The sequence below is a fragment of the Hesperophylax consimilis genome, chromosome 7 (genome assembly GCF_061612785.1).
Source record: "Hesperophylax consimilis isolate HC1 chromosome 7, BYU_Hcon_1.0, whole genome shotgun sequence".
In the NCBI taxonomy this organism is placed as follows: Eukaryota; Metazoa; Arthropoda; class Insecta; order Trichoptera; family Limnephilidae; genus Hesperophylax; species Hesperophylax consimilis.
In genome coordinates, this window is record NC_142842.1 from 41157341 (window position 1) to 41174616 (window position 17276).

At 34.0% G+C, this 17276-nt stretch overlaps 1 protein-coding gene across 1 annotated transcript in view; it reads right to left on the reverse strand.

Moving 5' to 3' along the window:
* LOC149422782 (breast cancer anti-estrogen resistance protein 1-like) overlaps nt 1-15118 on the reverse strand; it is a 166693-nt gene extending 151575 nt beyond the window's left edge. Inside the window, exon 1 of the mRNA XM_089633507.1 lies at nt 14778-15118. Coding sequence (XP_089489633.1) covers nt 14778-14828 — 51 coding nt within the window. The 5' untranslated portion in view covers nt 14829-15118. The remainder of the gene's footprint in view (nt 1-14777) is intronic.
* Nucleotides 15119-17276: the final 2158 nt, after the last annotated feature.

Genomic DNA, 17276 nt, shown 5'->3' on the forward strand with positions numbered 1-17276 from the left:
AAGCGTAGTTACGGTTCACCGCCGGGATGTTAAATAAGTATATAATTACTAGCAACGGTGTTCAGTTCACGCCAGCTCGGAAGCAAACACGACTTTCATTACGGACCAAAATGTTCTACACACACATACAAATATAAGAGAGAAATTGATTTCTTTACCATTCACAAGTAAATATACTCCGGTGGTTCAGTGAAATAAAACTAATTTCGAAGACTTTTTTACTGAAGTACCTAGACAAGTCGATACCATGGTGACTCCAAATTATATTCAATGTCCATGAGCATCAAACTAACGTTTTGACATTAGAGATTCACATGTTGGAAAAACACATTCTCACGTGTCGGAAAAAAATTATATGAAAGACCGCGATGCTAATAACATATTTTATTTATTCAAATAATAGCTTAATGCCGAGTTATGAGGAGCCAACGAGATACTAACTTTCCATTTTATACAAAAGAAATCTATTTAATATCTTAACATTTTATAGCTTTTGCGATAGTATGAATATCATAAATTCTAATGGCAGTTTCGCCATGAAAATCTATGCAAATCACCCCTAGATTATACACATTATTATATTCTTCTTTTCGTGAATACGTCTCTTAGGTTTGGTTAACGACAACTATTCAAATTGTTCGTAAAAGTTTCATTGAAGCTTGCCGTGATTTATAATAATAAATATTTGCTTTAACCACTAAAATTCGTTAAAATGGGTGTAGACAATGGAGATAGTAAACATAACTCATCTAAAATTCATCCTTTGCAAAAGTTACAAGCTCCAGAACTGGTCATCTCTAACAGGGTTAAAATTATGGAGATTGGATCTAAGATGGGCTGGGAGGATGTAGAACGGGATGCGACAGGAAATTGAGATCAGACACGTTACATATTATTACAGCAAGTGTCTTTGAACATGATTTGATGACCTACACCAGTCCACAGAATTCAAATTTGTTCAAATTCCCATGGAGAGCTCGAGGTGTGCTTTCAATAGTGAATAATTATTCGCTACCGGCAATCTATGCGCAGATAATATATAATATTCTAGTAGATAAAAAAACTATAAATCACATTTTATAAATGCTCGTATTTCACTGGAGGCATCTTAACAGTTGCCTGTCTATTATTTTAATCTAATATAATGATGGTTAATAAAGATTGACGGAAGGGAGCCATCTCGATCAAGAGTACCGTTCGTCAAAACAAGATTTGCAAAGAGATAAATCTTTCAAGTGCCCGTTTAAGTGAACTTGTAATTAAATTTAATAACATACAACATAAAACTAGTACGTCCGCTAAAAATTAATACTAAATCTTTATTTAAGCAAATTGATTCTTACACGCCGTTTATTATTTGTTTGTACTAATGAGAGAGTAACGCAATACTTAATAATAATAATATAATATTTGATAGATAAAGCGTTTTTTTCTTATACACATATTCAAAAAAGTTAGCCCCTTCTAACACCTTTTTTCTAAATCATTTTAGACAACATGCTATCAAAAGGAAACCTAAAACTAAACTTTGCACTGTGAACCAATTTTATAAAACATTTTGTTGGCCTTCCGAATTAAATTCTCAGTTTGGGTCGAAACACCAACTAATTTCCTAACTAAACAGAAACTGAACCAAATTTTAAAATTTTGTCAGAAACTAACCGAAAGTTAAAAAAATAAAAACTACACGAGTAAGCGAAGGTGGACTAGAGGCAGATACTTAGCATTTAGCACTAATTACCAAATATTTATAAAATATAAGGACACCATAGAACCCAGATACCTAACAGCACCTACGTCTAAAACCAGGTACATAATTGTTAATTGTTCAATAATTATTAACGTTAAAAGTAATCAAGAGTAAAAGCCGACATATTAATTAAAACGGCGGGGAGAGGAGCTAGGAACCGGCGACTCTGGTTTTAAATGTTGTGTAATGAAAATTGTTACGTGGGATGGTAGAATCAATAAGCGGTCGGCGAGAAACAGGGCATTTCTCGATAATGGATCAGCTATCTGTGCGTGGAATCGTTGTATGTAAAACACCACGGCGTGTTACGTCTCTTTATCGGGGAGGGAGATGCTTAATTAATTGTCGGACCAGACGCGTCTTGTGACCTGCACCTTGAATTATAGACACTCGAGAGACTAGTTATTTCATTTGGGCTGCCGAGATACTAAAAATACTTTCACGGGTTTAGGTATAATGCATTTTATTGTGGGCATAGAAATTCTATTACCTAAATTAAAATAACGTATTAGGAAAATATTAGTCCAGTTATGATTGAAATTCGCATGACAATTCTTGCTTGACAGTTCAAATTAACTAAACATTTTAAAGTGGTACCAAAGACCTACCTTGTTGAACCCTTCGATTAGCTAATTTAACAAATCTACCCAATAGTTCAATTTTGTTTGGAAAATTAAGTTAACGTTTTGCTATTTCCTAATAGAGATATCCTTCTTTTTCGGTTATACCGGCTATTGACACGACCCGATAGTACTTAATCGTGTAATCATTACTATTGAATTTTAGGGCGCCCCGACGTGTTTATCCATTCACTTGCACTAAATATATTTGGCTATTAATTAATTAAAAATATATTGTAATTTTGATAAAGTGTGTACCCATTAGTTCCGACCAACAAGATGTTTAAATTTTAAATACGTGGTATAAAATAACACGAAAAATACGCCCTTTTAAAGCCGATTATTTTAAAGAAACCTTTGATTTCATTGATTACCCATATAAGAGCATGGGCAACGATAGGTCATTGTACAGAGGGCACGAGAGTGCAGGGTGTGGGTAGCACGAAGGTTGAAGGGAAATTCCAAGGTCGATACGAATCACAACACAAATAAATTGACCTTATTAAACTTCAAAAACCAGGCGTACTAAGTAGCCAGCCGACAGACATAGCCATTGGTGGTTTCACCAACAGAATGTCTATCTCCTTATATGTCTATGTATTTCAAGGTAACCGGAGATTATTGTAAGAACGGGATCAGAGATCAAACCACGGCCAGATGATTAGACTAATAACATGATCGGTATTCCATTGGACAGGTGATAAATACCTCAGTTATTGGAATGAACCGTGCTTACAGCACCAACATACCCACGATAAGCAGGTGCCTTAAATAATATTTGCATAATAATATCGCACAAAACAGTAACCTGAACATTGTGTTGACAGTACACAATGACGAAATGCGAAAATATTAGAATTTTTAAGAACACGTGTTCCGGCATCGCCATAACACATTCATGTTTTACTGATAGCTTATTAGGAAACCTGTCAATTAATTAGCTAAAGAACTGCAGTCCCGTTTTTAACCGGAATACGAATAATTTGAAGAATTTTTTAATAAATCAGCAATCTCTAAATAGTATAAATTAAAGTCGCTATCCGCGTGTTGTCTGTTTGTGCGCTTAGTTTTTCTAAATTAAGCAACGGATTTTGATAGGGTTTTTACTAACTATCTATTAACTATCGACTAACTATTCAGAGAATTTTTTCCATATTATATTTATAGAAAGTAGAGAAAAGTCTCCAAGCAACGTCAGGTACACGTCAGCTAGTATTTTATAACTTTCAATTTTCTCCGTGTATAAGATAATTTACAACTTGGTAAAACACCCTTGAGCCCTTGATATTTCACATAAATTGTGTTAAAAAATGGCTTATTTCATTATTATTGCTAATTAAAAATGAATTAATAGTCACAAAATATACCATTATGGTTACATAAAAACAAAGCTTGTGTGTATGTCAAGGCGTGTTATTTTTTATATGGTTAGGTCGGGGCCACAAAGTTTTTGTTTTCCTTCGGCCACGGAAAATAAAAATTTTGTGATCCTTCCCAATGTTTTTGTTTTTGTCGGATGTTTTGAAAACATTTTGTCAGTGGAATCTGAAAGTGAATAACACAAAGGTAACTTATTCCCAGATAATACTAAACTCTTTACGATATGTGTGCATGAAGGCGTGAGGCTTTTGCTTCCATTACTTATCTGATTGTTAAACTGACAAGAATATAAAAAATAAGTAATGAATTATTCAAATGTTACATTGAAGCATCAATAATAAGTTTACTGCCGTGTTTCGAGAACTTGTTTGGTAATTTTTTAGATTCGAGTCTGCAGAAGTAGATGATAGATTGAAATAAATTACCATTGACGAGACAATCATTGTCAATTCAATTGTTAGTACGAACATATCTATTTTTTATTGCACAATAGAAGTCCTATATTTATATGCTTGACAGAAGTCTACGACAGTAAAAGAGTAGACGACAGAATATAAATCATCTTAATATTTGTGTATCAATTCATACAGCGCCGTTCGCGATGTTTTGAAAAATTACAGTCATTGTTTGAGACAATGTTTCCAGAAATACAAAATACAGAAGGTTACAACATGACATACGACCAAAAGAGACATTAACTAACACATTCTGCTACAATCTTCTTCCAGTCAGTCCTGCACTTACTCATGATGCATGATATTGGAGTCCTTTATCGATATACCATAGCGACTAAAAGCCAATCATTTGTTTCGCCCATGACTCTTTAGTCTGGCGCTACTGTCGGTTTTTACAAAAGCCCGACTTTCACCCCGCTTTTACTCTTCTACAGAACTACGTGAAACTGAATTACGACGGCTTAGTTCGAGGAATCGGTAATCTGAATTACGTGCAATACGATATCAATACTTTCTGTAAGAAGAAATTGGATGCGCCATCTTTGGAATCATAATATATGACAATAAAACGACTCACAATTTAGACAAAACACAAATATTCGTCAATATATTATAGTTGGGTTGATTAACTATTGACTGGTATTCTAAGACGGGTTCTCGAGTTATGTGTTTCACCTTTGACACAAAATGAGACCCTGCAAGGCTCCGGATCATTCCTTCCTTTCAATTATCCTTCATACAGCGTCCTAAAGATGATAATCACGCTTTTAGGTGAACGAAATCAGAGAGAGCTCTCCTGGACAATTTACTGTTTGTCGTTCAGGATAGCTTTACGCAAGATAGACGAAAAGAATGTGAGGTAGTCTTACAAGAACGATATTACTTTACAAGTAGCCAATGTAATTTTTTTATAAATTTAATTTAGATTAAATTTGATAATATTATTATTAAGTTCTGCAAGTGTTTTAGTTTTTTATTATTGTGACAGCTGTTTCGGCTTACAAGGCCATTTTCAAACTGTCGGCCTTGTAAGCCGAAACAGCTGTCACAATAATAAAAAACTAAAACACTTGCAGAACTTAATAATAATATTATCAAATTTAATATAAATTAAATTTATAAAAAAATAAAATGGAGTTCTACGAATTAAACACAAAAACAATAAATAGCCAATGTAACATATCTTCGTTGTTGGTCGTCAACAGATGACAGCCACAATGAATTTGCATCAGGTCATTATTCTTCTGATTCGCTTAACGAACTATTGTCTATCCGGTCAATTGAACTAACTAGTAGTTATATTGCGGTGACAAATCAAAAACTGAGTTACGCAACAATCCATATAAGCTCTTGTAACTTACAAGGGACTCAACTGCAGTAAGTGGAACAACAGAATCGTAAATTGCTGACAGTAATCTGAAAATTCTTCTCGGTATTTGTGAGATGAGTATGAATGAATAATATTTACACACGGATACGATGAGTTTTAGTAAACTAACTCATCGGTTGTTTTAAAAGACGTATATATAACCGATTTTAAACGTTTTTTCTTCGTCACAATTCTCTTTGCCAGCAAGGTCGTTTGTAGATAATTTCTAGGCGTCTTATGTTGACGGCCAAATATGTTATAATTATATTATTTTAGGATAAATGACAATAAGTTAATTATAAAAGAGAAAATCGGCGGCAGCAAAATAATAGAACGGTGAGCTCTAATCTCATGAATTTTGGCTTGGATCGCAACATAATTTTAATGCCGATCTACTTATGTTTAAGAAATCCATTAAATAAAATAAGACGCCATACTGGTCGATCAATATTTATCAATAAGAACAAGGGTTCATGTTCTAATTGATCAATTGAAAAAAAATCATTCGACTTCCAATGAAATTGCTATTGAACAAAAAATATATATTTTTAAATCTTTAAAAAATAGCTAGATATAGACAGTCTTCGAAATCAAAGTAAAATTATTTTAAACCACAGCTAATCGTTACTTTACACTGTTATATATTTTCACATCCCTTGCAGGTAAAGTCACGTGGGGTAACCGTACGCGGTGGGAAAGTGTACGCGGCGATGTTTCCGATAAATTCGCGCATGTTTCACATGCGATTATTCCTCAATTCTGTAGTGCTTTAGGTCGCATTGAATTCGATTGGGTGTACAGTGAGCCCAACGTAAAAAATAAAAATTGACAGGTAAATTACCTTTTTTATTATTATTTTCTCATTTGTTTGGCCTCCGTTACAAACATATGCTAATTGTGTCAGAACGGTGTGGTCCATGACAATTCTTAGTAAAATATTGTTAGTTTCACGGGTAAAAAGAGGCTATTCTCATACACAAAACCATTCATCTCTTTGTTTAAGTTAAGGTGCGTACACTTAGTATATACATAAAAACGATTTTAAATATACAGATATTTAATCTCATGTTTGATTCTTGTAGTGAAATACCCCGAGTAAAGAAGCATCCCGATAGGTTATTTTTCACCCAAGATCAAATTTAAAGTAGAGTGCGAATACTGAAACTACGGTATGCGCATGCTTACCCCACCTGTGGGTCAAGTATGCGCAATCGACCTGCATGTGATATTTTTAATACAACTTTTTGGCTTATGAACCGTTTGAGGTTTTGTGTTTGTTTGAGCTACTTAATAATCAATCTTATAATTAACCATGCAAGAAATAAAATACCTTAAGCTTTTTAATGGAAAAATCCAATTGTAAATATTGCTTACGGTTACTCCACGTGACAAGACAATTGAATAAGTGCAAAAATCGTGATGAACTTGGGTGGAAGAATTACTAATGGTAGAGCTATAACTTTGATAAGAATGTTCTAAATTCGGTTTTAGACTTTATGGTACTACCAGGGTGTACCTGTACTATGGTACTACTACTACCTGAGAACTGCTTTCGCTTTAGCACGGAGAAGTTTCGCAACGCACAACGCAGTGTTCAATGCAATATAGGTTATGTCGGTACACCGTGTAAGTACTTTAAGCATGTGCACGGGTCATCAGACAATGCACTTTCCGCAATCAAGTTGAGTTTCAAAGGACACGCCTTATATGGCAGCAAGGGGATTTCAGACGAATCTACCGGTAACGAGAAAAATAACAAACCGTTACATTATACAACTAACTTAAATATACAAAGTAATGGTAAATTAATAGCACGCCTCTTGGCTTAATGGGAATGTGGAATATGTATTTCCAACTTTTAAAAGTTGTTAGTATTCGTAATCTATTTATATATTATATAGAGATAGTGTCCCGGTGCGGGTGTTTTTTCAACTCAGAGATTGATGAAATTTTGGCACTTGACCTTCAGAACAACAGGAAAATCATTGTTATCAACAGATTACGTAATGAAGAAACCATCCTGTCACTTCGAATGCAATCAACATTGTTCTCAAAATTTGTTTTGACACCATCGCCATTCCATTGTAAGAATATTATGTACTAAATACACAATTTGGCGGTCCTGAAACGGGAATCCTTCCCAGTTGGACAAACAAAGGTTCATTTTGTTTTGTATTGTTTGTAATTTATATATATATAAAATTAAATTAAAAAAATAAAATAAAACTACCCCCACCCCCTTTTACCACCCCTTGCAGAATTTTGATACTTCTTGATAAAATTTTGCACACTTGACGTTCAAAAGAAGAGGAAAATTAAAAATAAAAGAGCCCAGAAAACGACGGGAACTTCAGGTAGTAAATAATAAGGTTTTTTTTTTTATTTATTAAAGGAAAAAGTACATGTAAGTAATAAGGTTTATAATTTACAATGACAATATTTAATACTAATCTTTCAGAGAAGCATTCGCTTGTGGTTGGAAGAGGAGTGTACATTATGTTATTGTAGATATACATATAGAATCAAGAGAAGTAGGAAAAAAAATATTGTAAGTAAAATGTACTACTAGTAGCTATAATATATAAATAAAAATATGATGTTATTAGTTTCTGGGATAAATACAATTATTATTATTTTATTAATATGTATACTATATTTGTAGAAGAAGTTGCTTCTTGAGTAGAATATTTACTATTTATTTTTTTGATATAAAATAAATAATAATAATATAAAATATTTTTTCAAAATGCTCAAAGCTTGGCTTTTGTCGTTTATGATTCTGATTTCCTCAGGGAGTTGATTGAAAAAGGTTCTTCCTCGGTATGTATAGTAATTTTGTGCAAAGGAAGTGTTTAATTTTGAATTTAGAATGACACATGTTTTATCGCTATTTAGTGACAGTAAATTCATGTCGAAGAAATTCTTAAGAGTGTTTATGTCTTCTGTGGCTTTTAGCGTTACTTTTTCCCAGGTCTTTTCCTTTATTATTAGTACTGTATCGTCGGCATATGAAGTAATATGTCCATGCAATGGTTGAAAGAAAATATCGTTAACGTATATTGTAAAAAGAATTGGTCCAAGCACCGTATCTTGCGGGATTCCAAAGTCTGATATTTCTTTATCACTATTAACCTGATTAATTTTGACGACTGGTGGGCGGTTTTTTAAATAGTTGGTAATCCCTTTTATCGCATTTTCTTTTATACCTATATTTTCCAATTTTCTCAGTAGAATTTCGTGGGATATGCTATCCAAAGCTTTTCTGAGATCAATATAAATACCAGATAATTTAATTTAATTCCAGAGATAACTCATAGTAGATAGGTGACTATAATTAAAACTTTTATCATAAATTCAATGGGTCAATTAGTACAAAAAAGGTGGCACCCATATTCCACGTCTAATGCAGCCTATTTATTTTATCAAAGGTACACCGATTTATTTTGAGTTATGGGACAAAAGGACGCTTTTCCTCGAATTTATTACAAAATGCCCAACTGCTGCATCGGATTCGAAATTCTTTAAAACGAGATTCGTATACTAACTTCTAATATGGGCAGAACACCTTAAACTTTTAAGTGGCCTGGGGATGTGCCTTGTGAAGAGCTACTGTCAACTCTGTGGCATTATGCTGTTTTGGAAATGGGAGATAAGTCAGTAAAAATGCTAAAATTTAGCATAAGTCTGCTAAAACAAAATGTAATTTTTTCGTTATGGAAAAGTGAAACCGGAGATATTAACAACTGTTGACACACAGAGAATAGCTACATTTATTTTAAATCAAATATTGACGACCTCCGTGGTCGAGGGGTAAGGCTTCGAATCCCGGAGTGCGCAAGTAAATTTTATTTTCTTATTTTGTGTTATTTCACTTTACTAATTTAAAATAATATATAGGATATTTGCGGCACGTTTCAGAGTGGAAGATGCTCTCAGTACCACCCTGGTGTAAGACCACCATTCAGAATTGAAACGTTGCTTGAAATGTTGTGTTTGGTGACCAAATCTGAATAGCCAGGTACTTCCCCGCCTTCCTCGTCACCATCTCATTCCCCTTCCCACCAACTTCAGCTACACAACATACACCAATTGGGAATGCCATAGTCTCACTTGCTCCAGACGGTTAGGAGCAGTTGGGACTTTCGTGCGGTCTTCGCATAGTAAAAACTCAAGTTGTCTCTTTTTGGCAAAACACTACCAATATACCGACCGACACCAAAATATCGACTCGGGAAGATATATGAAGCGGATGAAATAAGAAGTCGGGAACGCCTCACAAAGACAGCACGTTCAAGTGAATCAAATCAGTCAAAAAAAGAGTCGGAATCTCAGATTAGTATGCATGAAACAACGTATTAATGTGGATAAAGCAAGGAGTGTGCGTTTAGACAGAGTTACGTTGCAGTCCATCCTGTCTGCCTATCTCTGCGGAGAAATTGCGTGATGGTTAATTAGTGTAACGAACTTGGTCGGAAATTGTTTCTGATTTATACTTGAAGTAAAATGGCATTAAACTGCACTATATAAATACTATGCTATGTTATTAAAGTACTGATGTGAAAGATGGTATAAAAGGCCTGTACGCGGATTGAAGAGCTCACTTCCATTTAAACTGCCATTCAAGTTGTATGGAAGTCTTTATAATATTCTACCATAACAAGAAAACATTACAATTATAATAATAATAATAAGCCTTTTATTCTGAAATTCTGTTAGGTACATTAATATTAGAAATGTTTTGTTTATTGTAATATATCCCGAAGCTCAGTTTGCCTCTTGGCATAGGCCTCCTCTAACAATTTCCATTGGGACCTGTCACGCGCTACTCTTCTCCATTGATGTCCAGCCGTGAGTTTTAGGTCGTCTTCCCATCTCATGTGTTGACGTCCTCTACTTCTCTTGCCATCTCTGGGATACCAGTCAGTGACATTTTTTACACCATTTCTCTTGTGGGTCTCGGATCATATTACAATTAGTTGACAAATAAAATAGACAGACATGTTCAATCATCGCAGTAATCTATGATCCATCCTCATAAACATTTGCAACTATCAATTTAGTTCTCGGATCTGACAAAATCAACGATAAAAAATAGGATCTGAAATTATATGTATACATATTGACTCATCCCTCTTTTCCAAATCACCACATATATAAGACAAAATAATCTTCTTCCGACGTCGGTGTTCAGTGCTGCGCTTCTATATTCTACGTTGAAGAAGCTTCGAGCCTAAGAATGCAAGGCAGGGGCTAAAAAAGCTGCACGCCGCGCCGGTCGTCGAGTTGTGTTAAAGATTAAATTATAGGCCACTTCAAACGTCGTTTATGCCCAAAGAGGCGCCATGCTGTGCGCCCAAAGGAGCCGTGAGCTTTTAAGGACTTGCCTTCAGGCTTCAGAAGCCTTAATGCCTTAATGGGGACGATAAATTTAAAGCACAATGTAGAAAAGCATCAATTAACAACATTTTTAAAGCAGGGGTGTCCAACTCGATTTATTATTTATATCTCGGCAGCTGTTTAGATTTTTAATTATTTATACATTTAAGTTTACAAATTACTAATTGTAACTTACGTACCTACTATTTTACCTGGCTTAATGTGGTTCTTACAGTCTATTTCGAATTTATTAGTTATTGTATTTTTTATGTTATTTTTTAATGATAAAGTAATGTTTATAAGAGAAGGTTTTATGCATAGCATAAAGGATAATAAATGATTATAAGCAATAATTAGTTGCCTGAAATATCAATACAAATTGAAAATATCTCCCGTGGATAAAGTTGGTTGTTTACACGTGGAAAAAAATTAATAAGCAGTAATTGTTGATTGATGTACTAGTACATATTGAATCATTTGGCGGGTTGGAAATAAGCCGACGTAGCTCAGTGGTTTCACCTCAGAGTCAGAGCACCTGACCGGACATCAGAAGGCACGGGTTCAATTCCCGTTGGCGGCATTTATTTTTACTCGTGAGATATTTTCAATTTGTATTGATATTTCAGGCGACTAATTGCTTATAATTATTTGTATTTTTAATGGTTTCTGGCAGCGCATTTGTACAGCGCCCTTGAGGTGATTTTGCATAAAAACGGCCCTATACAAATCATCAAAATATTATTATTATTATTTTATTTCTTTTCTTTGCTGGATAAACTGTAAAATAAAGTATAAAATAAACTATTACTGTTTAAAAATAATCCGTATAATAAACTGTAAACGATCTGTATAGCCGAGGGGTTACGATCATTGGCGCTGATTTCAAAACTAGGTAAGTGCAATTAATTAAATTAAATTAATACATTTGTGTTATTTCACACATTAACTAAAATAGAGAATATATATTACCTATACATATTTGCGGCTCGTTCCGGAGTGATAGCTATAGCTACTCTCAGTTGTTGTTTGCATAAACAATTATTAAAGAATGTACAGGACCGAAATCTGGTCCGCGGCCCGAAGAGGTTGGACAGCTCTGGTGTAGATCTTTTACCAGTTGAGTTGAAAGCTGACATTTTGATGAAGTCTCGAGGCATTTCTTTTCATACTTTTGTTGCGTTTTATGTGAGACTATTTAACGCACATTTACATCCCCGGAGGCGGATTTCATCACGAAGGTGTTCCGTTAACGACAGGTAATTATTAACCTCTGCACCAAAAGGGTAAAGCAAGTCAATTACATTTATTTGAATTAGTATTTCAGTGGTTGTATATTTTACTCGGTGCCATTTGTTCATAATATGCTCTTCTAGTCGGTCAGGTAGTTGAGGTTTTCTAGACAGGTAGTGATTGGTTTTATTCGATTTTTAATCGAAGCTGGTAGGTAATAAAAGGGAAAATTTATGTCCAGGATGTTATCCTTAATAAACACGGCTTTAAAAGCTGTAACGAAGTTAGTGGATCATACACATATGTATGTTATGAGGTATTTTTATTACATTTTAATGTGATCTCGTTTAACTATATACATTTAATTCAATGGTTGCAATGTATGAACCGTTTCTTCCCTTCAATGTTGTTTGATTGTTGTAAAATTGGACGGTCCATTTGCAAGATTCACCCATCAACCTACATAGACAACGGGTCGGCTGGGAATTCTGTGTTCGTGCTACTGGTATTACAATAGAAGATGCTCCAGTTGGCATGAATTATTATTTGTACACGGTTGACGACATAAGCCCTGAGAAACCTTAGCGCATTGTCACATCAGGAATACCTCAGGGCCTCCTGGGGGTTTAAGTATAAATAGATACTTAATCAATATTGCATATACTATTTTTATTAAATACAATAAACACAAGCGTTGAAGATATTTGGAGAGCTATCAGAAGAAATAAAATCAGAAGAAAACATAAAAACATTTAAAATTAAATTACGAAAATATGTGATTGATTCATTTTAAATGTGTTAATATAATTATATTTATATGTATATAAGGATTGTATTAGGACATAGATAACTATGTACCTACTTAAAATATCGCAATAAACAATAAACATTATTTAGTACGTTTTCTCTTTATAGAAGGAAGTTATATTTTATGATATTATAATGATTTGTTTGTGGTGAAGAGATAGACTGGTTCACACTGTCCCAGGTAATTAATTATAAATATATATTTATAAACCAGGAAAATTGCACTCTTATCAGTTCCACGAATAGCACTTCTGTTTGTTTTTCAGATAGCGTCAGATAAGATAATAAACCCACACAAATTATACAAAATACCAGATGCTTTAAGATTGATCAACTTCGGTAAATGTAGTATTTATTACAAGTATTAACATTATCATGCCTCACACAGGGCCGCTCCGGGCGTTGAATTGCCAAGACGCTGATAAAACCTAAAAACTAACAATCCTAACACATCGAATTTGAGATTAATTTTCATAAAAAACGGCGCTACACAAAAATACCAACCGTCCGAATATTATTGATTACAGTGGTCAAGGGGCGCCGCTTGGCTCAGGGCCGGCCCTGGTCACACAATACACAGAATGGACTACGGAATGATATGGATATCATATTATATTATTTAACTCCTGTAAAGGATGAATGCAATATTCAATTGAAATATAAGTTGTTGTCAAAGGAAAATATGAAAGCAGTTCACTGCGGAGTTCCGACATAAATTTGATGGCAGGAGAATAACAACCAAGTTGGTAAAGTGAAAAGTCAGGAACCTCTCAGGAAGAAGACATTGTACGTTCAAAAGTTGTAAGCAAAAGTAATAAATCATTTAAGAGAGCTTTTATAAAATATAGTAGAAGTCCCGGTCTTGCCCGGGCTTTATGCCGAATTATACGAAAAGTGATACAGACAGTAATTTTCTTATTTGAACCTAAGCAAAACTTCATCTAGAAGAATCAAAACTCGGCTAGGGAGGTTTATCGCAATATCACGTAAACAATGACCTTCCTTTGAAAGTGTGCAAAATTTCATCAATTTCGGAATAAAACTATAGATTTATATACAAATTAAATGTACGCCGCCCGCCACAGGTCACAGACACTCTTATTTGAATAAATATAGATAACAAAGTCATTGTAGAGAAAACAAAGGCTTATTCAATAAAATGTGCACAGGTATGTTGTGTAGGCACCTACCTACAATATTTTCAGGAGGGATGAAACGAGGAATGTAACAGTAGACAGCCTATATTCTCATTGATATAGTTTATACTAAAATACCAAAACTGTCCATTGTTTTAAATTAAAATGTATTGTTTATAAAAATATCAATATATTACAATAGCATTGTTCTGGTAGGAGACAGACCACCGATAGGTTTCTACATCATTTTTCTCAACCATAGACATTTAAATTGTGTCTACGTTTACGACATTATTTGCTGAACTACCAAAAATATTCTATGAATATATGAAAACTACAAGAGTTTTAAGAATCGGGTATACTTATCTAGTTATGACAATAAATTATGGATACATTGTATATAATTGTATTTCAATACAGGTAGTAGGTACTTAAACGAAAATCAAGGGTAACTTTCCTGCCTAATGACAAGACAAATTTAATGTTTGGGGGCTTGGTGATTTTAGTTCAGAAAAATTTAAAGAATTGACAACTGAAAATGCTTGATTTTGACTGAAGGGGATTCAAAATATTAACGCGAAACACGGTAACAATTAAAAACAGAAAAATACAGGGACGTTGTGCGTCTTGTTGAAAATCAATATATCCACTTACCGGGTTAGTCTTGGGGGTGACGGTGTCTCGCACCGAAGAAGGCATGGTCATTTTCTCAAATCAGGCAATCAACTGCGAATACGGAGTAAACTGCACACACTAAATTACAATATTACTCAATTTTCACGAGTCGCACAAAAAACTATTCAACATTCTCGGTTATTTTACCAAAACATCCGAAAAAACACAACACTCTTTTTCGAAAGTCGAGAATTAAGTCATCTTCACATTAACTGTCAGATTGTACGATATATTAATGAATTTAATTTATAAACATTCAAAATAGGGATGTTTAAAATTAAAACTTTTTGCGGCCGAGCGACGTGACCATACCCGCAGAAGGTTTCACTCAAACTGATTTTCAGAACCAGTTGTCATTTTTCAAAACAAACCAAACGCCGCGAAAGCCTCTAGCGAATTTTAAGAGAACTAATCACTTGCTTTAAAATAATGCGGGAAACAATAAGTTATATAGAGTCTGAGTAGAGGTACGCCCTGCAAACATTTCATTTTTGTTTGTTCAAGTTCGAGACGACTTTAGTTGTATGTATTAAATGCGGCCCTTGAAACATATCCTTAAAGGATCTTATTTATTGTAATATTTAAATATTGAAGACAATATTAGTGATTTTTAAACGAAAATCTGAAACAGAAAAATCAGAAATCAGATTTTCGTTTAAAAATCACTAATATTGTCTTCAATATTTAAATATTACAATTTGAGGTTTTACTCAATAAAAGTTATTCCGAAAAATAATAAGTGTTGTGGGTAAGTAAGTATGGAGTACGCCTACTTGCGTTGCATTTCCAGTAGTGTCGTCATTTGAGGCTTGTTCTTTGTCACGCAAATTATTATTATTACACGTTTGTTCACTCAACACTATATTTTACACACACCATTGCTAAATAATTTTATCTACCTATGTAGGAACTATAGCATGTTCAGCATATTTTTTCATTTATTTTCGGGAAATCGATAGTTTATTCTTTATACTATGGATTTCCTCCTGGTGACTGGACCTCTAATAATACAACATAATAAGAATAAAAAATATTGCAATTTAAAGAAAATTTATTAAAATAAAATTATTCTCAAGAAAAAAGCATTTGTTTTATGGAGTAATTGAAAGGTGTCTTATTAAGAAATCGTTTTATTTTATAATAAACATAAGACAGGATATAAAATTAATTAAGTTCAACACAGAAATATAAAACTACAACAACAAAAACTCACTCGTGATAGTAAGAATAATTATAAATATCACGCATATTGTCTTTTATAAGAAGTTTATAATATTAATAAAATTTACAGCCCTTCAGTATTCATTTATTAATCTCATGTTAGATAACATCTACTATTTTTGAGCTAGGCAGCCGATTTTGATAATGGACAGAGAAAGGGGGTGGGTAAAATGTAAGTACCCTAAGTTTATGTATATTTTGGACATCGGGATACCCATTCACACTAAAGTTGATGTTGGCTTCGTGAGAATGGGTCGTTTTTTCGAATCGTTTTTGTGTAAGTCAGCTCGTATGTGGAACAAGCTACCAGCATATAATCTGGGCCTTTTCAACATAGTTCCCCTACCTTTACACTGTACAGACATGGGCTCTCTTGTGAGGTATCACATAAAAATAAAATCAGAATCGTAGCTTCAAGAATTTATTATTATTACTAGCTGCCATGTGCCCGGATTTGCTCGGGGACCTTTGAATGGTTTGGTGGATAGTTTTGAGGTTGTGATGATCTCATTAGGTTTAGCCAGCGTTAGCAATGTTAGACTTGATTACAGAACATTGACTTTTCTCTACTTTCTATAAATATAATATGCATGTATTATTTATATATAAACCTTCCGGAAGAAATTCTCTAAATGATTGGACAATCATTTAGAGAATTTCTAATTGGACTATCTAAATCCGATGCATGTTTTAGAACAGAGGTTCCCAAAGTGGTCTATATGGACCCCCAGGGATCGATATCGGCATGCTGGGGGTCTATGTCAGCAAGAAAAAAATTGGGGAGTCCACGAGATTCAAATGGGGGTACATACGAGCGGACCCCCATTTACCTCAAGTCAACATTTAGGAGTTCCGTAAATGACACAATAGACCTAACACAAATATAATAGACTGAGAAATTACGTATTTGATATTTGTATTTTATATTTCGTAAAGTTGTTAATTGAGGTATATAAATAGAGTCTACGTTCCTTTTCTCGTCAGAATTAATATATTCAAGCAAAACATTGCACATTGGAAGCCGCGAATTTTCCTAGTTCCCCAACTTGTTTTTGAAAAACGTCCAGGGTAATAATGACGTTCAACATTTAAATGCACTTCACACAGACTTCAAAACTAAGTTTGAGGACATTTTGACTGTGGAAATGCAAAGTTGAAGAATCGGATATCATGTGACAAGAAGAACTGACCGGAATAAGCACTGACAAAGAACTTAAGGGGCAGTTCTGTAGGGCTAGCTACAGAAAGAAATTCCCG